The following is a 22,704-nucleotide window of genomic DNA, read 5'->3' as shown; positions in this document are numbered from 1 at the left end:
GCTTCTTGACAGGAGTTAGGCTTGCAAGTGTAGAGAGAACACAAGAGCAGTGAGGGCTGGGGAATTCAGCAGGCAAAGTTGGCATGCAAGCTACATGAGCTAGAAGGCCTTCCAGTGTGGAGAAGGTGTGGGGTACGTATGCCAGGGGCCACATTCCACCTTGATTCTATTCATCTCTTTATCCTCTTATTCACCCACCCAACCCACCAATCCCACAAGTTCCATCCTACTTTTATGTGGTTTTGTTTTGTCTTTTGGTCTTGGTTTGTGACCCACTTGGTTTAACCAAGGCAAGTACATGGGCATGGGTATAGAGCTATCCACTGAAGCATGGAGACATCCTGAAGACAATGGCTTCTCTTCTAGCAACCTTGGAATGCTATTAGCTCCCTTAGGTAGGGCAGGGCACCGTCTCTGTGACTGAGTATTTATATTTACTAGTTTGGTTTTGTGCAAGCTCTATGCAGACAATTGCAGCTGTTCACAAATGCCGTAAGATAGCCTTTCACAACCCTCCTTTCTCCTGTTCATCTCTTCCATCCTTTCCACTCCTTCTTCTGAGATGTCGCTTGAGCCTTGGAAAGGGTGACATCAGTGTCTTGTTTAATGCTGAACACTGTAGAGTCTCCTGGTCTTAGCAGCAAAACCAGCCATGAGTCTACACTATCCACATCCACTGCAAAGACAGGCTGGGGACAGGGAGGGAAAATGTTTCCTTGTAGAATGCTAATCCTCGAATGCCCCTAGACTCAGGACAGCATCTGAGAGAACACTGAAACATCAGTTAAAACAAAGGCACACTGCATTTGTGGGAAAAGCCATTCCTGGGAGCCATAAAATGGGTTACTTCCCTGTGAGTTATTAGTCAAAGAGGTCCCTGCTACCCCAAAGCCATGAATCTATTGCTACTGTGTTAGTTGTGTGTTAGAACTCAGTGGGAAGTTTCTGCTGCTGAAGATATCGCGTGATGGCTGTAAGACACCACGTGATGGCTGTAAGACACACTGGCTGGAACTGAGCTGCAAGCTCCCTCGTTTGCTTTCTAGACAAGACTTGGGTGGGATAGTTTCTTTGGTCTTTTATTTGTGCTCTATCTTGGGCAAACAGATGTTTGTTTTTGTCTTCCCCCCAAAAGTTACACAGCAAAGTGGCATAGGCCTCTTCTGACCTAGAACTGTGCTAGAGCAATGTGCCCCCTAAGACAATAGGACAGTTCTTCCCAGCTAGCAACACTGACACTAGAATCCAGTCCATCACCTACATTGCCCAGGTGTTTCCTTGCTAATTCAGTTTGAGAAATCTAGGATTAAGTGTCTCCAAGAAAAGCTACAACATGATGCTAACAATACTTTACTAGAAATGAGGATAACATAGAAGCAGGGAGCATCCCAGGCTAACAAGCTCGCCTCCTTCAGACAGAACTCGAAAGTAGATGAGGCACAGGAGTAGACAAAGATGAATGGCTACTTTCCTTCTTCATCACAGAAAGCCCATTAGTGGCCAGTGAAGCAAGGGGCCACTGGGCTGCCTATGTATTCCTAGATAGAAATTCCTATGGAAGTTCTCTGGGCCATAGCAGAGACGCTGAGCTCTGAGTTTCCAGGTAAAGTTTTTTATTTATTAGATATTTTCTTTATTTACATTTCAAATGTTATCCCCTTTCCCAGTCCACCCCCTCTCCCAGTTCATCATCCCATCCCCCCTTCCTCTGCTTCTATGAGGGTGTTCCCCCACCCACCCACTCCCATGTCTCCACCCTGGCATTCCCCTACACTGGGGCATTGAACCTTCACAGGACCAAGGGCCTCTCCTCCCATTGATGCCCAACAAGACCTCTGTTACATATGTGGCTGGAGCCATGAGTGGCCCTTCCTAAATAAGACACAAAGAGCAAAGTTGGCCTGGTCCCAGGATTCCTGCTGCAGAATGCTTCTTTACTGTTGGGGCTGACTTAGGGGAGAATACAAGATCTGGGACTCCTCTCAGAAGGGCAGCTTCAAAGAAAATTGGGAAGGAAGTTCTCACTGGGCAACCTGGGGGCTTGGGGTCCCATTTTCTGAGGCAAGCTGTCCATTTGCTTCCTCCAACATTTCCTTGTACTGACGTTTGAAGAAACCAGCCTGTGGGAAGAAAGAAGAAAATCAGGATGAAATGAGTGGACGAAAGAAGAGAGGACTGGAATCCGCAGTGAATAAAGCACTCACAGACAAGTGTGAGATCTGGAGGTCAGATCTCCCGAACCCACATAAAGGCTGGATGGGCATAGTGCCCCACCTTCAGCCCAGAACTCAGGGGGTGGAGACAGGGGATCCCTGGAGCAAGGTGGCTAGCTAGAATAGTCAAATTAATGATCTCGGAGTTCAAGTGAGAGGCCCTGCTCCAACATATAAGGTAGAAAGCAATAGAGACAGACACCTAACACTTCAGATAGATGTGGGCAAAATCATGTCCCTCAAATAGCCCTTGCACTGAAAAAGACTAAGACCCAGACCAGCCCTGGGGCTTGTGTCAACATTCATCCCTGCCGGAGTTTGTACTCTGTTCTTCTGTAAAGGGACATTCAGAGAAAGAGAGGAGAGTAGCAGAGAAAAGGCGAGAGATGCACAGGCATCTTAGAGACAGAAGGTACAAACGAGAGAAAACTGGTGATAGTGTACCTCAGACTCAGCATGAGCTCTTGCTCACTGTAGGGGGAACAGGATCAAATCCTGCTGTAAGGAGGACACATTGCTCACCTTGTAGAGTACAGCCGTGATGAGAGCTAGCAGCAGCAGACCTCCCACTGAGCTGCCCACAATGAGAGGGACCGGGTTGTGGACTTCATACATCTCCAGTACTGTCTTCGTCTGGAGGAGATGGAGCCATAGAAAGCCTCATGTCTCATGCTGTCTCGCACTCTCCCCACATCCCAGCTTTTACTATTCCCTCTTCCTGGCTAATGTCCTGTTCCAACCATTGAGCTACAGAATCACTTATGCATTCCCAGTGTCTAGGGACCTTCATCCTCCCTCCAGACTGCAGACCCACAGCCAGCACCACAGACTGAACATTCAGAGCCCTCCCTCTCAGCAGCCTGGCTCCCACCTGCCACAGCCACTACCTGGGCTCTCAGGAATGCCTCCTGCCCTGGCAGCTGGGAGTACACAGATGTGTTGAATGTGATTTCAGCTTCACTCAGGAGCAACACCTTTTTCTGCAATGTCTGCAAAAGATGGAGTGGGGGCAGAGCTGGGATTTAGATCTGGGGTAGCTCATGGTTGAAGAACTGCCCTGACTCAAGGATACCCCAGACCCATCAGGCACACATGGACCAGGGGAGGGCCTCTGCTATTGGCCATGTACCTGACTGATCCAGCCAAAGCTGAGGTTGCCCTTCAGAATGAACTCAAGCTCATCCTGGACGCCCAAGGAGGGGATGTCACAGCGGAGGTGCAGGCAGTCAGCAATGGAACAGTCCTGGGGACAGAGAAATAGTTTCAGCCCAGAGGAAAGTAAGTCTGGGGGTAGGAGACAGCAGTAAGCTGTGGAACTTGACAGAAGCATGCAGGCCAAAATAGAGCTGATTATTCAGCAGGTGCCATTTGACATTCAGAAAGTGAGCTCTCAAGTTCTCTGATGCATAGCTTGGTGTGCTTAAACATCCCAGTTTTCCTCACCAGCACGGGGCTCTTCTGCATGTGAGTCAGGAGGTCAGACTGTGTTGGCTTGAGTCTATTCGGATAGCATTGGGTGGATGGGTTCTAAAAGGCAAGTAGAGAACGGGCCATTAGCCACAGCATCAGGGACTCATAAGTAACACAGGTGATATAAGCCAAGGGCATCAGTTGAGGAGCCATAGGTAGTCATATACCTGAGGGTGGGAGACCATCACTGTCCACACACCTTCTCCCTTCAGCTCTATGGGCACCCAAAAGTTGATGCTGACTGGCATGTCTCTCTGTCCCAGATTATTCACCTGTATAGGAGGCACTGATGGCAGAACCTGTGCCAGACTCCTCTGTCCCGACTTTCCAGTTCCCTCTCTCCCATGTCCCCACACTTGCCTGGAATCTATGTTCAACCACACTGGTCCTCTCCTTTTCTGAGTCTGAGAAGTTAAGATACTTGGTGAACTGGTCGTGGCTGGAGAGAAAAGAATCATAAAGTCGTACCTGAGGGAGATCTGGCACCAGAATGATGAGACAAGTAATCAGTTGGATTTGGGATGGCATGGAATGAGGCTTCAGGGCTGGCATAAAGGAGGGCTTAGGGAGTGGGAGGAGCTTTAGGGTGGGCAAAAGGAACCATGCAGGAGCCAACCACCCAGATGATATCTGGGGAAAGACTGGGTTGAGGTGAAAGGAAAACACCTAAAAGCCAAGCCACTGACTCTTTGGAATAGCAGGGACCACGGCCTGCCCCATTTCTATACTTCAACTATCATCTCCGTCCTTCCTGCACATGTGGGATACAGCAAGTTTTGTTGACCATGCATCCCGTCCAAGCTTGACTCCTAGCCCCTACAATCAAGGCCTTTTACCCCACTTTCCTTGCCTTTTATCACCCTGAAGCTTGTAAGGATCCATCTGATTCTTCCGTAGGTCTCAATGTAACAAAACTTCATGAGATGCACTTGGACCAAACCTGGCAATACAGTGGCCACAAGGTCCCTCAGGTACCAACTAATTCTACCTCTGTCCCTTACTGCTCCATTTCCCATGTGCATAGCCTTTACCTATATACTCCAAATTCTAACCCACAACTCCTACTCTTGAGGCAGGCTAGCTGGGCACAGGGGAAAAGAGGGGAAACCTGCATGGTAACTTGGTATAACTGCAGAGTCACACTACAGCACAGTGCCATGTGCTCTGTGTTTACTCAAACAATAAACAAGACCATCCCAAGCCAACTAGGACTAACATGGCTGACTGACGGGATCATAACCAACTTTTCTTCATTAAATGGCACCTCCATGTCATTAACATACAAGATTAGTTGTTCCCATCATGCATCTGAAGACAGACCCATATAAGGATAGAAAAGGTGAGTAAACCCTACAAGGGGGATTTTCTCTACGGCCAATTAGACAAGCTCTCTAGAATCCCGGGTGATACCACTTTTTCATGGGTCTCTCACCCAAATGTGTACTTTTTGCTCTGTAGCACACACTCCTCCCAATTTCTTACATCTCTTGGGTCTGAATTCTTTCTCTGATGGTGACCTGGAATCACTCAGTAGAGGTCTCCATCTGCTTTGTCTTTGATACTTGCCCAGCCTTCATCCAGTGGCAACACTCTTAAGTTTCAATTCTCCTCCACTCAAAGAACTCCTTCTGAATGTTTCCAACTACTCTGGGGACCTCTGTAAGTATGATTGACCTGTAGGACCACATAGGTCTACACTGGTATGTCCTATCTGTGGCTTACATAGTGCATGCATCTTTCTGCCTGGAGAACCCCAAACATGCAGAGCAATGAAAGTGTGAAATACAAGCAAGAAAAGACCCTCGAATTAGGCAGGTCCCAGAACATCATGGATTAATTACACACAGGAGCTCAACAAATATTTGTTCCTGTCAAATGAACTCATAGAAAGTAGGTGAGCGCTATGCCAGACATGGAGCAAACACTGAGAAGGTATCTGCTGAATATTCTCGACCCCTCAGTCTCAGTACCTTCTCCCGTCCTCCTCGGCCCCCCAGGCCCTACCCACTACCCTGCTTCTCTGATCCCCATCTTCATCAGGCATCCCTCACCCTCATCCTCACCAAATATTATCTCTAATTTCTACAAAAGGGGAAAAGGAGGCTTCTCAACCCTTTAATACAATTCCTCATACTGTGGTGACCCCAACCATAAAATTATTCTGTTGCTACTTCATAACTGTAATTTTGCTACTGTTATGAATCATAATGTAGACATCTGGTATATAGGATATGGTATTCAACCTCTGTGCAGTTGTGACCCACAGGTGGAGACTCTCTGCCCAATGAGCTATATCTGTCTCTTATTTAAAAAAAAAGAAAAAGAATGGTTTTACACAAATGCCAAAGACCCTTTTGAAAATTGCTTTTGGTCAAGTCCAATATCATAGACCCACCAACGTTTTGATGACCCTTCTTTGAAAGGACCTTTGTTCTGTTTCAGGAATCCACTGCTATAGTTTCATCCTGAAGCCCCGCCCACTCCCTACATTTAGACTTGGCACTCTGAGTGGCACAGTCAGTAGGTAGTGGAGCCTTTGGAAGTGGACCCTGCTGGGAAGTTTCTAGATCAGTGAGGGAGTGGCCAAAGGAGAGTATAAAACCATAACTCTTTCTTCCACATCCTCTGTTGCCTCCTTACCATGAGATCAGAGCATCCATGAGAGACACTACATCACCACAGACTCAAAGCATTGGGCGGACAAACCATGGGCTAAAACTCCAAACTGTGAGCCTAAATATGCCCTTTTCATTTATAGGCTGCTTCAAAGTCTCATAGTGATGGAAAGCTGATTGACATGCCATGTCACCAAGGTCACAGAGCCAAAGAACAGCACGTGTAACCTCGATCTCCAGTTAAGCTCTCAGAACCTCAAAGGCAAGGGTGTGTTTCGTACATCCTAGAGAACCCAAGAAAACCCTGTGGATTTTCAAAGCCTTTTGAGACCTGTAACCTGTATTAAATATATGCTGTCATGATAATGATTTCACAATTAATGTCAAAACCAGCCAGTAACAAACATCCACTGGTGAGCATGCACAGTCATCGGCATCATCTCCCACTGGAAAGAAAGATAATAACACCTGAAATATCCCAGATGATCAGTAGTGACCTTGCATACACTGTTTCTAAGTGAAGAAGAACCACTCTGAGGTCCAGGGAACGAACCTGCTGATCACAGTGTACACAGCGTACTTCACTGGGAGCTCCGACTGGAAGGTGGTTTTTTGGGTTTCGGATCCGCCATTCTCACTGGGAACAGAGATGGAGCATGGGATGTAAGGATCAGGAGGAGAAGGACACCCCCCCCCAAGGGGGGCTGGCCCAGCTTACCTTCTCACTTTGGCTCTTAGAAGCAGCCTGTCCCCCAGCTCAGCTTTGGGGGAGACGTCAAAAGTTACCAAGAAAGTCATCTGAGGAAGAAAGTGGAGAGGTCAGAGAGATGTGAGGGAGGATGGGGACAGGGGACAGGGTGTGCAGAAACCAGGCTAACCTGTGAGCCTCCACGGAAAATGACGTGGCTGCTGCTGCAGCTGGTGCTCCAGAGGCCCTGACTCCTGTCTGGGATGCTGTCACACATAAGGTGCAGGGAGTGCCGCCCCCGCCGCTGCCACTGCTGGCTCTAGTTAAAAAGCAAGGCCAAATGTGCACAGGAGATAAGTGCATGTCAACGTTCCAGAGAGACTGAGATCTGAGGACATAGTACTTGAGCATCGACATCTGGTCAAGCTTTCTATAGTGTAGAAGGTCTAGTCACCAGAAACCCTCACCCTTCATTTCTTGTTGGGTTTTTATTCTTATTATTATTGTTTGGTAGCCTAGGCTGTTCTAGAACTCACTAGGTAGTCCAACCTAGCTTCAAACTCATGGTGATTCTCCTGCCTCAGGCTCCAAGTGTTAGGATTATAGGTATAAGCCAGCTTCTTGTTTCTTTTAAAGGCCTTTTACTGTGGATAGTTTCAAACATACTCCATAGAGAGGGTAGACTATCACCGCTGTCTCTGTCACTCAGCAGAAGTTACCAGCATTCTCCTCTTGTTCCCACAGACTAGTCTCTTCTTTTCTTTTCTTAATGATTTAAAGTACTTCCTATACATCATACTGTTTTATCCCAATAAATCTCAATGTCTACTGGACACCAACAAGGTTATTTTTAATATAACCACAAGGCCAATCAAATCACATGCAACAGAATTAGCAAAGACTGCCAAATGTGGCTGTCATACTCCGTTTTCCTGAGTCGTCTCTTAACTGCGTTATTTTTAAACTGCTTACTTGTTAAATAAATGTCTGACAAAGATCCACACACCACACTGGGCTATGTGTCTAGAAACACCATCACTGCTCACACTCTGGGAAGTGCCTTTCCTAGTTTGTTTTTCACAAGTAATTAAAAGGTGCTCCCACTACAGATACTAGATCAAGAAACATGGCAGACCTACAAGGCAAATCAATGTATGCTCCCAGTTCAAACTCCCACTCAAACAAACCAAGTGTCAAAAGATATTTGGGGGAGAATAAGGGAATTTGACTATGCTTTTAAGTGTCAAGAGTAGTTTACTTTATTGGGTGGCATAATGACTCTGGGGTCACATTAGACGTTGTTGCTGTTCAGAACTCCGGAGTAAAATGAAGAGAAAGCAATGGTCCAATGTCTAACACTTGTTTGGAAATATTTCAGCAAATAAAAACAACCCAGGTGTGATGGTGTACACCTGTGATCCCAGCACTGGGAGAGTTAAAGCAGGAGGATCAGGAGTTCCGGACAAGCCTTGGCTACTTGGATTTGAGGGCAGCCTGGGCTAAATGAGACATTGGCTCAGAGACAAAGAAACAGATGAAGCAAGATTCAGGGTGTTGCTTGTTGTTGGCACTTTTGATGGTACTTTTAGGAAGTTTTAGGAAGTCAAAGTTTTAACTTTGACCCCTTCAGTAAATTTTTAAAATTGTTCTAACAATAAAATTTTTGGAAAAAAAAATTGTTTCTTGAAAACTCTTTAACAGTTCTGTCTTCTAGAACCCCATCAGTTGCTGCTGTCATCCAGGTAGAACTGAGAGTCTGGGGCAGAAGCAACATGGCCCATGTACCTGAAGTATTTCCTCTCTGCCTTCATGGAAAAATTTCTGGCAAGCCCAAAGCCAGAGTAACCAGTAAGTTTAATTTCTTATTTTACAATATTTTTCAAGTATTTTTCCAGTTTGAGGGGTATATGCCTACATTCTTAGCATTTTGGAGGGTGAGTCAGAGGATTGTGAACTCAAGACCAATCTGAGCTCCCTAGTGAGCTTTAGGCCAGCAAGTCTCTGTCTCAGGAAAAGGGCAACTACCACATACACACAGGACAAGGAGGCCAAAGGCATACAGAGAATGACACACCTGATTTTTGATGCCCGGAAGAAGTATTAGGGAACCAGGGGCAAGAGTCTAACAAGATGTCTGCGTGTGCCAAGTCTGTTCTTTCACCATGTGGTTTCTGTGCTTGGCGGCAAGTGTTCTTACATTGCTGACCCTGGAACTCACTTCCTATATTCAGTATCTTCAAAATATGGTGCCAGAAGTACAAGACCCAGACAATATAACCCCACCATCCAGTCAAGACTGGTTAAGATCTCTTGACCCACCAGAGACTGATAAGCAATGGCCTCCCAGCCTGAACCTAGGACAGGCTTTGAACCTAGGACAGGCCTATACTATGCAACCCATTCACCTCTTTGTTCCAAAGGAATACTTGGCCTTTTGCAGCTCGTCTAAAGGACAGACCCACTGGGTAGAACACAGTGACTGTGGTTCCATAGGAATCTTCTCCACCATTAGACACCGTCACATCTACAGTCAGCTCCAGGTCACTTCCCACCACCAGGGTCTTCAAGCTGGGTGTTGAGAGGAAAGAGATGATCCTGTGACTGAGGCTAGAAACAGTCTGGGGACGAAATGCATGGTGGCATGGTGAAAGATAGACAGGAGACGCCCTGGTTCTGAGCCTCAGGTGAGAGTATGAGTCAGCCAAAGGCAGGAGCCCCAGATCCTGGGAGGGAGGCTGGCCTCTGGGGAAGATCTAGAGGGTGAGAACTCACTCTGAGAAGCCAAATATGATGCCAAGATCATCCTGGCAGATATGGTCAGCTCCACAGTTCTTCTCAAAGGGAAGCTGAGAAAAGGAGAACATGGGAATCAGTTCTGGGGCCACAGGCTGCTCAAGCCACGCCCACACAGGGCCCAAGCCACACCCACACAGACTGCCCAAGCCACACCCACACAGACTGCCCAAGCCACGCCCATAAAGACTGCCCAAGCCACGCCCATAGACGGCAGCCTCTTCCCAGAGCAAAGAATGTCAAGCTCCCTGCCAGAGACTCGCTGTGACTCTCTGGCTCCATAACAGATCCCAGGCTCTCAGGCTTCAGCAAAATGGCTGGCACTGTTCTTATTTCCCCCAAGAAAGTTCACAGGCTCAGGTAGCCAAACCTCAGCACATGAGAGCACAGCCTCAACTAGATGTCCCACCTTCTCACTCCTCCCCCACGCACACCATTGTGGTTGCACATTCTTTTCTCATAATACAGGATCCAATATGTCCTCCTCTTGCTGCCCAGAAACCAGAGACAGCCTGGCTTCAGGTTCAGACCACATGTGAACTACTTACTCATCAACCACATGGCGTGAAACCTTCCTGTCCTCTGAGACCAATAAGAAGTGGTCTGCCCTCTACCGTGTAGGCCTGAACTCTGCTCAGGGGCCCCATCATGCTGACATCTGTCCATACTGTTACTAACTCTCCTAATAAATATCTTACCCCAAAACACAACCTGCCTTGGGGTCCCCCGTAAGCCCCAACCTCATGAATAACAGACTCACAGAGGCCGTGAAGTACGTTTGGTCATCTACAGCCAGCATCGGTTGGAGGTCTTGTAAGAAAGGGACGGGCACACCAACAAGAGAGAAGTTGAGGCGCAGAGTGATAGGGGTCACTGAGTCCTCCACACAGGCCTAAGGGAGAGGCATTTGAGGGGTGGTTTTAAAGGAAGTTCCTTGCATACTTACTGGCAGTGTCCTATCTCTGCATAGAGGGGGTTAGAGCAATCCTATCTGTAGTCAGTAAGTGCCTGTAGCTTTCACCAAGGTGGAAAGTCTCTGATCCACCCTCCCCTCCCCTTACAGCTCTCTTACTTTATTCAATGGCCACTCATGAAACCTTTCTATTCTCTTCTCTGGTTTTCTCTTTGTAGCATTTATCCCTACCTGACATTCACTATCTAGAAATTTGTTTAGGGCCTCCCATCATCACTGAGGAACTCCCTGTGAGAAATGACTGTGTTGTCCCCTGCTGTGGGCATGTCTCAGGAGACAGCCATAAGTATGTGCTCATTAAATGCCTGCATGAGTCAGCCTGAGGCCACATAGCAACCCTGTTCTCTTCCCTAAAATCCATCTGGGTGACCCCTGGCGGCTGCACGCAGCTAGAGTTATTCGTTTGCTTATTTACCTAACAGGTATTGTGCCAGATAATTACGCCTGTATGCCAGATCTGGGGCTAAGGCTATGCCACAGGAAAGCTCAGATCTGGAGCTAAGGCTATGCCACAGGAAAGCTCAGAACATGCTGCGTTCTTTCTTTGCTGAACTTGCTTCCAGTTCCCAAATGGCATCTTCCCACAACTACCCCACACCCTATGTAGATCCTCTCACCGGGAGAAGCAACTTCACACTTTCACAGTGCCTGTCCAGACCAAGGGTTTTAACTAGAGTCAGAGCCTGGGTCTTTGTCTCCTTGAAGATGGCCCGGGGACTCAGGCGGCCAGGGTCTAGGGCCAGGTCAAAGGTGACAATACTTTGGAGGTCACCTGTTTTCCCTGTAAGGAAAAACGGAACACAAGGAAGATTGAGAGGACCAAAAATTACATCATCAGACAGAAGTCCTAGGTTGGAGGCTTCCCAAGGCCAGGATCCAAAGGAAGAGACTCACCTAGTTGGGTCTTGGAGATTTCATAAATATCAAGGCAGACAGTGGCATCACCCAGTATCTGCTCAGGGGCCACCTGTTCCTGACACTCAAACACAGACCTGGAAATCTCTGCAGGCGTGAAGCTTATAGTCGATAACATTCTAAGAATCGGTCTGGTCCTGTTGGCGGAACACTGAGCTAAGGAGAGGATCTTGGCCGCTGGGACCACAGCCTCCAAGTAGGAAGAAAGGTCCTAGTCTGGACCTAGGATAGATGGGGAGTTTCTGAGGAAAGTGTGCTCACCTGAGAAGCAGCACGTGCCCCTTGGACCCCACAGCTAGGTCCACTAATCCATCCCGGGTGAGGTCCTGACCCCCACTTAGTGACTGCCCAAAATACTGGAGCCTGGAGAAGACCCGGGATCCTGAAATCCTCTGTCCAGAAGAAAAACAGAGTCAGTCTGAATGAAAGAGTGCTATGGCTTAGCTACAGCTGGTTTCCTCAAGGAGAGTTACAGGTTTGCCAAACCTTTCCAAGCAGACTAGTGGAACTGCGTTATTGCCAGCCTTGCCCTCTGTGCTGGCTAGCCTCTATGCCAACTTGGTACAAGCTAGAGTCATGTGGAAGAAGGGAATGTAGAGAAAACGCCTCCATACAACTGGCCTGTAGGCAAGTCTGTGGTGCCTTTTCTTGGTTGATGATATGTTGAGGTTGGCCAGCACAGTGTGAGCGGTGCTATCCCTGGACTGGGGGTCCTGGGTTTCAGGAGGAGACAGGATGTGCAAGCCATGAAGAGCAAGCCAGTAAGCAGAGCTCTTCCACGGCCTCTGTAACAGTTCCTGCCTCCAGATTCTTACCTTCTTTGAGTTCCTGGCCTGACTCCCCTCAGTGATGGATGCTGATATGGACCTGTAAGCTGAAATAAACCCTTTTTCCCCAGGTTGCTTTTGGTCATGGTGTTTTATCATACAAGAGAAATGCTAACTAAGACACTGTCGAAGAAATTAAGTAGGTCTTATACAATTTAACTCATAGAAATATGGTTAAAGAACAGGAGTTCTCCCTTGACTAGACGTGGGGACACAGGATTGTAATCCCAGTACTTGAAAAGCACAAAACAGAAGGATCTCTAGTTCAAGGCCTGAGCTACATAGTGAGAATCTTTACAGAGAGAGAAAGAAGAAAGAGAGAGAGAGAGAGAGAGAGAGAGAGAGAGAGAGAGAGACTAGCCCTTCTCTGCTCTCCCTGACTTCCTCTCTTGCCTTATATAATCTCTCCTTCTTACACACGCTCCCACCATCTGTCATGATGGCAAAACACGCATTCACAGAAAAAGTGTGTGATGGAGTGAGATGAAGGAAAAACTCATTGTGGGTCAGTGAATCCAGAATCACTGAGGGTCAGTGAATCCAGAAAGGCCTATGGGTGGCACCCCAGTGGCATTTGTAATTGGACGTAAACCTGTAAGACACTTTGGCAAAGAGAAGCTACAAAGTGGTGTGAACTGGATGCACCGCCAGTTATTCTCCCTGAAGCACACACCTTCTTTAGATGTCCTTACATTATTAAACTGTGTTAACGGTTATAACAAGTGCAGCTTACTGTAACAACATGACGGTACCGGGTGCTAGTCTGAGTGCTATATGGGAACACACATGCTCAGTCCTCACAGCCGCAGCCGCAGCAGCGAGGTGTGCCTAGTCCATGCTATCATGACCAGTTTACAGACGGACACTGAGAGGTATGTGTACTGAGAGGTGTGTGTACTGAGAGGTGTGTGTACTGAGAGGTGTGTGTACTGAGAGGTGTGTGTACTGAGAGGTGTGTGTACTGGTCTCTTCTCTTGCCGTTGTGACTAAATTCCTGACTAAACAACTAAAGGAGGAAGGATTTATCTGGCTTGTGGTCTCAGGTCACTGTGACTGAGAAGGCATGGGAGAGTAGAGCTGTTTGCAGACAGCAGCGAGAAAGAGGAATAAAGGGAGACGAATGGGCGGCAGGAGAGACAGAAACACAGTTTCCAGAACGGTCTTGTGCACTGTGTAAAGTTTACCCTTGAATTAGTCAAACACTGATTTCTTTGCCCTCATATCATGTTTCAATACAGACGCGGTGGTGTAATGCTTATATCAAGAGTCTCCTGCCTCGGGTTTGTGGGTTTGTGTAAACAGTTCTTACCATTTACTCTCTACCTTGTCAGTAAATGCTGATCACCCAATGGCTGGGCGGCATGTCTGCCAGCCAGAGCAAGCAGAAAGGGAGGGGGGGGATTCAAGTCTGCCAGGAAGATGGAGGGTTTGGAGCCATGAGGAAGGGGTCCAGAGAGAGATTGTGGAAACACACCTGAACCCCAAAGAGTCAGGCCCATAATAAGAAGCAAATATATTGGATCGTGGCTGTGAGGTAACCAGATTAGCTTAGAGGTAAAGGTGGATGATCTCTCTGCTCACTATTGAGGTGCTGCTTCAAATAAATCTTGCTTTCTCTGTGTGGTTCCTGGGGACTAGCGTAAGGTAGAGAAATACAACTTCTGGATTAATGCACTACTTACATTTATATTTTAAATAACTCATTTTATAGCATACAGAGACTTTACTAATCTCTTAGTACTCCTGAATTCAATCTCAATTAGCAAGAGTGACCAGCCAGTGTCACACCGTCGCTAGCAGAATTACAGGGTTCTTTCCCATCATTTTCTGAAGGGTGAAGCAACTGTTTTAAATATTCACACACTGAACAGTTCACCTCATATCTCTGTGGCTTTTTGAGTGTTCAGAGTTGTGAAACCATGTCCATGATCAATTTTAGAACACTTCAGCACCTCAAAAAGAGATCTGGCACCTGTTAGAAGTCACCCCATGCCGTCATTCCCTCATGCCCAAGCTTGCACAGCCAGTCATCCACCTGCTGTCTCTATAGACTTACCTATTGAAGACACTTCACATAAATGAGACCGTACACTATCTGAGCGCTTCTAACTGGCTTCTTTTACTTAGCATCAGATTTTTAGGCTCATCCACATAGCCTGTTCATGGTGGGGTAACATGCCATTTCATGGATAAACATTTAGTTTATCTGCTCATAGGTAGATGGGCATACAGATTGCTTCTACCTTTCATGGTTATTATTAACCATGAATAATGCTTCAAAAGACGTTCTATGTAGTTTGTATGAGGACATGTTTTCAGTTCTCTTGTGGTAGAATTGTCTGATCATATGACAACTCTATAAATAATCTTCTAAGAATACATTGTTTCAAAATAGCCACACCACTTCCCACTCTCACTAGCAGTGCCTGAGCACTGGGCTTGTCCTGTTGATTCCTGGCCCTCCTGACTCCAGCTGTGCTGATGCGGGCGAGGTCACACCTCACTGTGGTGATGTCGGCGCCTCATGGGTAACGATGCTGAACATTTGGCCTTTGCTGTGTCTGCTGGCCTTTGTTAAAAGACTTTGGAGAAGCTAAGGCACCTGTCTGTTTGACTGCTTTAACATTTGCCAAGGAAAGCAGCCGTTCCTTCTAAGGGAATCCTGTCCCACTGTGTGGAAGGCTCCAGCCCAGGTAGCTGGAAGGATCATCAATTGTGGGGATGGAGAGAAATTAAAAAGTATTTAAAGAGATGAAGGGACAGGAAAATTAGCATAGCAAGGAAGTGAGACCTAGGGCTGATGAGCATGGAAGAACCACTGAGAGTGCTGAGCCAAGGGACAAGAAGTCCCCTTGTTTACACTGAACCTTGTACTTACCAAGCCACATCTATGAAAGACGTTCTCTACCTGACTCATGTATCTAGCAAAAATTACTAGAGGTGCAGTTTGGAGACTACTCAAGTATTGAGCCTCAAGTCAAAGCACGGCTTGCAGAAGTTAGTTATCTCATTTCTCAATCATGTGGGTTTTACCCGCTGCAAAATACTCAGTGCTTAGCCAAGAAATCCACGAAGTCACAGAAGAGAGTTGTGGTGAAAGAAATGAGAAACAAAAGGGAAGCTATTGTAGATTTGGGAGATAGTGACTGGGCCTCACCTGGCTGGGTGAGGGAGTGATGTCCAGTCGGGAGGCTCCATGAAATATGTAGACAGCACCTCTGTTCTCCTCCTCTCCAGGTGCACCAACAGCCACATCCGCCAGACTGTCCCCATTCATGTCCCCTAGCACTGTCAGAGACGCCCCAAAGCGGCCCCAAGGATGGCCCTGCTCCCCATGGAGGGTGGCCTCACACTGCCACCTGCTCCTCTGCAGAACAAAGGCAGTGTCAGGCCCAACCTGGGCAGACCTCCATCCATACCCAGATGCCATCAGCCAGCACTCTTAACCACTTACCACACCAGGCATGGGGCACACTGCTACCTGCCCCCCTCGGGTCTGCTCATAGTAATGAGGGGCTCCGATCAGGACCAGGTCAGTGCTGCCATCGCCATCCATGTCCACAGAACAGAGAGATGCCCCAAAGTAGGAGCCGATCTGGGGGGCCACCCAGTCTGAAGTCATCTAAAGATGCCTCCTCTGGCCAGGTCCTGCCTCTCTCCCAGTACCACAACCTCCTCCACAGGCCCCAGAGCCCGTTCATCTCCTTCTTCTCCACCCTGACCCTACTGCCCAGTCTCATACTCCACTCTGGCTTCTTCCATACAAACCTGTGTCCCTCTGACTTCAGACTTGGGCTTCCAATGCCTGTATTCCTCAGTAAAGATGACAACCTTCCCTGTGTGCTGGTGGCGAGGGGCCCCCAGGATCAGGCTGTGGACCCCCTTCCAAAAGGCCAGTGCGGTGGAGTAACCTGAGGGGCCCAGACCTCAGCACAAAGGCTTGTCCTGTTTTCAGGCAGCTCGCCCCACCCTTCTCCCCCCACAGCCTCTTCTTACCCAGGTAAGCGTCTCTCATGTCCACATTCTCCTGAGACATGTTGATGAAGGTGGGTCTCATATTTGGTGGGTATAAGAAGGCACCTCCAGACCAGCTGAAGCTTCCCACAGCCCCCAGGACTGGTCCATCCTGGGAGGAAAGGATCCCAGGGCTGAGTGGGATGCCAGCCTAATTCAAAGGAAGAGCTCTCTGGCTCCACACACCTAGCTAGCTAGCACTTGCCTCCCCAGTGCCCTTGTGTTCACCAGCCTAGAAGGGGATCAACTCACAGGCGTAAACACAGCACTGAAGCCCTCCTGGGACATCTCCAATTCAAAAGAACTGCTGCTTGGTGTCTCTGTACCTAGGGAAGGCAGGATGCTTGGTTTTCAGGAAGAAAGACAACATTTCCCATGTTCAAGGAGACTTCTTAGGAGAATCTAAGATCAGACATCAACAACTCTTGCAAGGACCAGTGCCCAGCTTGTGAGGGTCTAGGTTCAAAAAGGGAAACCCTATGCCTGAAGATTCCTGAGGATTCCTGAGGCAGGTAGCTTCATTGCTGACTTACCCTCAATGGCAAAGATCTTCTCCTTCAGCTGATCCTGAATATCCTTCAAAGCATCAAAGTTCTCCACGCTGAATATGTATTCGTGGGAAGGCATCGATGCAATGGCCTCTAATTCTTGCCTGGACTGTGCTCTGTAAAAAGCTTCTCCTACCTGTCCCCAGAAAACACCAACCCACTGAGAATGGAAATTTTCCTAGGCCTTCATGTCATGTTACTGCTCGAGTCTGAGAAATCCCCTGTGGGTCCATGTTTTGAGCAGCTTGTGTGGTGGAGCTTGGCTGGCTAAAGTAGGGGTGAGCCTTTGAATGTTATCCTACAGCCACCCCCACTCTCTCTGGCCTCCTTTCTGGTCTCCACATGTGAATTGCTATGATATCATACTCCCACCACCATAAACTCCGCCCTTCCTTCTCCTCTCTCATGGACTGAGTCCCTCCATGACTGTGAGTCAAAACAAATGATTCCATCCCAGAAAAGGAAGAGTGTAAGGGCTAGAGGGTAAGGGGGAGCACTGTGAAGTTCTGTCTTCTGGACATGACGTGGCTGTTGCATTTATGAACTTTATACCAGCTGTGGTTACCATCACAAGACCACATAAGATCAGCCCAGCCCAAAGTCCCACACAGATGGGAGAGGGGACATCCAAGCCCCATCCCACGGAGCTGGCAGGGGTGAGTCATCCTCCTTTGAGAGTATGGTTACTAGTGAGGTTCCCAGTGCTCTGGCAGATGACATAGCCACAGCCATGAACATACAACAGCACTAACTGGACTTGGTAGACTGCTTTTTAAAACACATGAAATTAAGAAAAGGGGAATTGGCGGACACCAGGGGTAGACAAGGGGAGAGAAATATGAGATAGAGGGGGGTATGTGATTACATCTCATTGTGTGAAACTCTCAAGGAGTGAAAAATAAAATAAAGGACATCTCTCCCTTCCGTGTTTCTGTTGGATGCTTTTACCACAATGAAGCAAAGGTGGCTAAGGCATTACACGCGCTATCACCCACCAAAAACTATTCAGTCAGCCTTGGAGATTCTTTCTAAATGAGGTTCAAATGGCATTAGGGAGTTGAGGCAATGGGGTCCCCAGGCTGAAGGAGCCTTCCCTGGCTCCATATGTCTAAGACAGCAGGAGATGAGAAAACTGGTTTCTACCTTTAGAGGAAGTTGCTTCAAGAGGAAGTTACAGAAGGAAGTGGTGGGAAACCATTTTTGCGTCCTACCCCAATTGCATAACGAATGATGCCTGCAGCCTCTGCCACAGGGATGACATTATCATAACTCAAGTTGTCCCCTTCTTTCTTCCCATCTGTGATGACAATGAGGACCCTGGTGGCATCTTTCCGAGCTCCACTTCTGGCGGTGAACAGTTCTGTTCTATCAAGAAAGAAGAGAGTCCGGAAGTCTGTAGATAAAACTACACTGACTTCTGCTGACTGTGAAAATGGGGATATAGCCTTTTCTGTAGGAGGTTCCCACCCCCACTCAGAAACCCCCAACTAGCAAGGGCGTCAACAGGCTACATTTTAGGTTCTTTCCACTTCCCTCTTAGAAAAGCAAATGAGGCCCAAAGGGAACCCTGGATGCTTTGGGAAAGGATGCCAGAGAAGTCTGGACTCACATGACACGCTTGATAGCTGAGGCTGTGTGTGTGTACCCTCTCTGCTGGTTTACAGAATTCAAGAGACTTAAAGGCCTTGTTGTGGAGATGAAGTCATTGAAAGTAAAATGTATCCAGAAGGAATTGGAGAACTGCATCAGGGCGAACTAAGAAAAGCACATGGGAGTGCAGGCTAAGATTCCCCAGGACTCCTCAAACATACCCAGCGAGCCTTCCCAGTACACCCTGGGCCTCAAGTTTCCTCAGGGACTCACCCGTGTGCTAGGTCGCTGAAGGCTCATTACAGCTTTAACAAAGTCCAGCATTTTTCTAAAATTTGTGGAAGAGATGCTACCCGAGCCGTCAATCAAGAACACAATGTCTTGGTCCTGCTTTGGACACTCTAGGAAAGGATGTTGCTTTGATCCTTCAAGGGACACTCACAAGATCTCCTAGCCACAAGAACTCACTTTCCCAATACCCTCCACCACCTCAGTCTGACAATCACAGCCCAGTTCCACTTGTGAGACCCGACTGTGTCCAGACTCTGTCTTCTTTAGTCCTCAAATGCAGACAAGGCCTTTGAGTCTCACAAAAAGGCTACAACTGTAAACGATCTACACCAAGCCAGCCCAGTAGATACTAAAGTGCAAGCATCTTCCGTCCCAGTAACAAGAAAGCCTTCTCCCTCCACATAGATTGTTAAGTTCTTCCCCTAGAGGTCAGCAACAGTCTCTCCCCACGACAACCAGCTCAGAGAGGGCCATAGTCTGTGGCCAGTCCCTGTCCTAAGTGGTTAGTGCTGTATTTTTGTTAGGTATTTTCAATATCATCCCTGGTAAGAGCCACACACTACCTACTGTCTTGTTCTCAGTTTCAATATGGGTTCTCCTCCAGGGCAATATTAGAATTTTTATTCAGGTGAAAATTTCCCAGCTCAGGAAAATGGGCTCTACCCTCTGGAGTGGCAGCAGTATCAGGGTTCTTAACTGCAGTGTTCTTTGTCTCCCCACAGAGAGGTAATGGAAGCATCCAAGAAGACAAGGCCCACTAACCAAGTCTACAGTCTCTGTGAATGTGCCTACCACTCCCCCCAGCCCTCTCTTTCTGTGTCTCTCTCAAAAGACAGAGACATGTGTTCAGACATTTCTGTCGCTGGAGTCTAAATCCAGGGGATTTGTGTAAGAGATGCCCATCCATTTCCCTAAGGGCCTCAGAGTGAGTATGAAACCAGAAAACAGCCTCAGCCTGCTGTTGGAAAAGCCCTCATTCCTTCACTTCATCTTCCATCTCCAACAGCAACAGAAATGCCAAGCCCAGTGTATGTTGACCAGGTAAACACACACACACACACACACACACACACACACGTGGAGAACATATATCCAACTCAGACTGCACCTTCATCAGTAAGTCCCAGACGGTTGCACTAACCAGTCACTGAAATATTAATCACCTTCACTTTCATTCTAAGAGTAATAGCAGCTTATATCATCAGCACTATCATGTCATGTCAGGCACTGAACCAAATGGGTCACCTTGTGTTACTTGCAAAGCTTCACCCATTACTAGTCACATTTGACAAATGCAAAATCCAAAATTCCAAGACAATAACAGACTAGGTATTAGGGCCAGCACTGTCTCTCCAGCTGTACCATCTGGCAATGTATTTTCCAGATTCTCTCTTGCTTCCTCCCTTTTGGAAAAGAATCTGACCCACTGAAGCCAAGATGCATATGCATGTACTCCTCAAAGGAGCCGGTGGCTTGCTTACCCTGCTGCTCGGTTGGTAAGTTCTGGTTCTTCATGAATGCTGAGCTCAGTAGAAAGCAGAGCCCTGTCAAGTATGTATTCTCTCTGCATGTGCGGTGCACAGTAGGACCACAAGCCTTGGTACAGAGGGAATGATGAATGGAGCTTGTTCTGTTGGTCTACCCTTCAGCCCCTGCATCTCTAGCCTCCATAATACCCCTAGCCCAGAAGCCTGGGTCCCTATTCCTCCCCCTCAAGATCTTTCTGTAAGACCAAGAGCACTCACCAACAGCCGAGAAGGGTTGGTGGCAGCAGCAAGGGACAGGCCCAGGGACATGTTCACAGCCTCTGGGGGCACTGTGGAGACAGACATGTGCACAGTCACCCTTGAGGACAGATGTTATATAAGAGATGAGTGAGTCTCACCCTCCACCTGGCTAACAGGGAGGCCCCCTGGGTAAAGCAGACATCCAGATTATAAGGGAGGTGAAGCATCATGGGGGTACAATGGTTAGGCCCAGGAGCGTGTCTGAGGCTGAGTTTATGGAGAGAGCTGCAGCTGCCAAGTGGGACTTCTGGGCTCTACACAGGCCATATAGCCCAGGAGCTTAGCATTAGGCCTGAAGCAGGACCATGACTCACCCTGGAGGTAGATGGGCTCACATTTGCCCGTGTGATAGGCACATTTGTAGAGGCCGCCTGTTTGGTTAGTGGCTTTGATTTCCTTTGGCGCTCCAACCACCACCCTGTGGGGAGATAGAGAGAGCACTGCAATTAGGGGTCACTGCAGAGAACTAACTTTACCTCTGGAAAATGGAAGTTCAATTTAAATTCTGGGTAGGTAGTTTGTTTTGTTTTGTGTTTTGTTTTCTGCTTTATTCTCTCCCGATAGGAGCCCTCCATTTTTGGCAACTAGATATTTCATAAACATATGTTAGATGGACAGACAATTCCTTGTAAGTGTACAATGAAGTCTAAAGGAACACCCCCTGTGGTTTGCAGGTCTCACATAGTGCCTGGCATTTAGCAAGCACTCGGTAAATGTTATCTGAAATTGTTCTAAAGGCCTGTTTTCAGTAAAACACTCATAACAGGAATAAAATTGCCACATCCCACAAAGAAAATGTCTACATGTGATACCACTGGAGTGTGGGGCTGAGGAGGACAGGACTCTGTATAGCTACTGCCAAGTCCGCACCAGGAACCGTCGTACTGGAGTACGCTGTGTCCAAACTCAGCACCATCCATGTGGAAATGTGTCGGCTTCTTTGTATCCAAGTTGAAGCCAAGACAGGAAACAAACACTGGAGAAGCATAAGAAGCTTTAGAGAAGGCCCCCTCCCTCCTGACCACCTTCCTGACCACCTCAGCTGCATCTCCCAGGCTCCTGACTCCTTCGTCTCTCTTCCATGATCAATACCCCCAGAGCCCCTGGCCCTGGACTCCAGACTCATCTCTTGTCTCTCCTTCACCTAGTTCATGAGTCACTTTCCACTGTTAAGTTTCAGTTCTGTTTCCACAGAGTGAGCATCAAAGTTGGAAGACACATTTTTCCCATCTCTATCCGTGGGGCTTTGATGAAAAAGAATCCAGGAAAACTTGGAAACCGTAGGGGATTTATGAGTGCACCATGAATGTACGTGCTCTGCCTACTTCAGAAATCTGTGGGTTGTCAAGGCCAACTTGCCTCCCTCTCAAGATCTCTTGAGTTCTCCCCCAGACGGCCTCTTTGATATTTTCTCATTCCCCAAACTCCAGATCCAAAGCCCTTAAGTCTCAGCATCCCTGTAACGTCAAGTCACTCTCCTTACCAAGATCCTGACCTCTCAACCACAGCCATGAGCCACAGGCTCATGGGCCTAACTCACTAAAAACAAGTACCCAGCCCCTCTTCTCTGGGGCCCAGGCTCACCCATCAGCAGAAGAAAGGCTATCCAGGTACGGATCATGACTGGAGAACAGAAGCAGGCTCTGAGCAACCAGCAACTTTGTAGACAGCTGCCAAGTCACCCCTGAAGAAGCAAATGAGAAGAAAGGTGGTCAGGAGGCCAGAGACCAGGAGGGAAGTTGTCAGCATGACTCAGAGAGGGAGGTGGCAAATTGAGATTTTTCATCTCAATGGATTGAGAAGGGACTGAGGCAGCTCACACCCTTCCACAGAAGAGTCACTGTACTTGAAACAACTTGGTGACATATTTTCCTGGTTCCCCAATTCTTGCCTGGATAGATGTAAACTCCTTGATTGTCTCATCCCTCTCAGCATTTTGAACTGATAGAAGTTTCTCTTGACCTTGAAGTGTGAGTCAGC

General features: G+C 47.7%; 1 protein-coding gene across 3 annotated transcripts; it reads right to left on the bottom strand.

Annotated features, from left to right (window-relative positions):
- Positions 1-1,744: 1,744 nt before the first annotated feature.
- Positions 1,745-22,440, bottom strand: Itgax (integrin subunit alpha X). 3 transcript variants are annotated; one of them, XM_076911243.1, is made up of 30 exons: positions 22,309-22,440; positions 21,595-21,700; positions 21,039-21,142; positions 20,683-20,753; positions 20,419-20,533; positions 18,920-19,047; positions 18,666-18,811; positions 18,268-18,421; positions 17,042-17,192; positions 16,761-16,834; positions 16,491-16,620; positions 16,263-16,405; positions 15,949-16,089; positions 15,652-15,861; positions 11,929-12,059; positions 11,647-11,804; positions 11,370-11,533; positions 10,540-10,671; positions 9,759-9,832; positions 9,392-9,554; positions 7,177-7,305; positions 7,017-7,096; positions 6,852-6,935; positions 4,044-4,122; positions 3,851-3,955; positions 3,657-3,740; positions 3,343-3,456; positions 3,101-3,202; positions 2,736-2,846; positions 1,745-2,120 (listed from the first exon to the last, which is right to left on the bottom strand). In XM_076911243.1, the coding sequence occupies exons 1-30, from the start codon at positions 22,343-22,345 to the stop codon at positions 2,022-2,024; spliced, it is 3,519 nt and encodes a 1,172-aa protein (XP_076767358.1). In that variant the 5' UTR covers positions 22,346-22,440; the 3' UTR covers positions 1,745-2,021. The 3 variants fall into 3 exon arrangements, 2 of the variants coding, with proteins under 2 accessions (XP_076767358.1, XP_076767365.1); XM_076911250.1 differs by lacking the exons at positions 18,666-18,811; positions 18,920-19,047; positions 21,595-21,700; positions 22,309-22,440 and having other exon boundaries at positions 21,039-21,105; XR_013103215.1 differs by lacking the exons at positions 1,745-2,120; positions 2,736-2,846; positions 3,101-3,202; ... (16 more) ...; positions 16,491-16,620; positions 16,761-16,834 and having other exon boundaries at positions 17,053-17,192; positions 18,268-18,416.
- Positions 22,441-22,704: the final 264 nt, after the last annotated feature.

The sequence above is a fragment of the Arvicanthis niloticus genome, chromosome 1 (genome assembly GCF_011762505.2).
Source record: "Arvicanthis niloticus isolate mArvNil1 chromosome 1, mArvNil1.pat.X, whole genome shotgun sequence".
Taxonomy (NCBI): domain Eukaryota; kingdom Metazoa; phylum Chordata; class Mammalia; order Rodentia; family Muridae; genus Arvicanthis; species Arvicanthis niloticus.
Note: the sequence above shows the minus strand (reverse complement) of the source record. Positions and strands in the feature narration are given on the sequence as shown.

Excerpts from the sequence above, each read along its gene's own strand:
- Itgax (XM_076911243.1), bottom strand. The coding sequence starts at position 22,345 with ATGATCCGTACCTGGATAGCCTTTCTTCTGCTGATGG. Across the intron at positions 11,805-11,928 it reads GGGCACGTGCTGCTTCTCAG|GACCAGACCGATTCTTAGAA; the intron begins GTGAGCACACTT and ends TTCCGCCAACAG. Across the intron at positions 3,741-3,850 it reads TGATGGTCTCCCACCCTCAG|AACCCATCCACCCAATGCTA; the intron begins GTATATGACTAC and ends CTTGCCTTTTAG.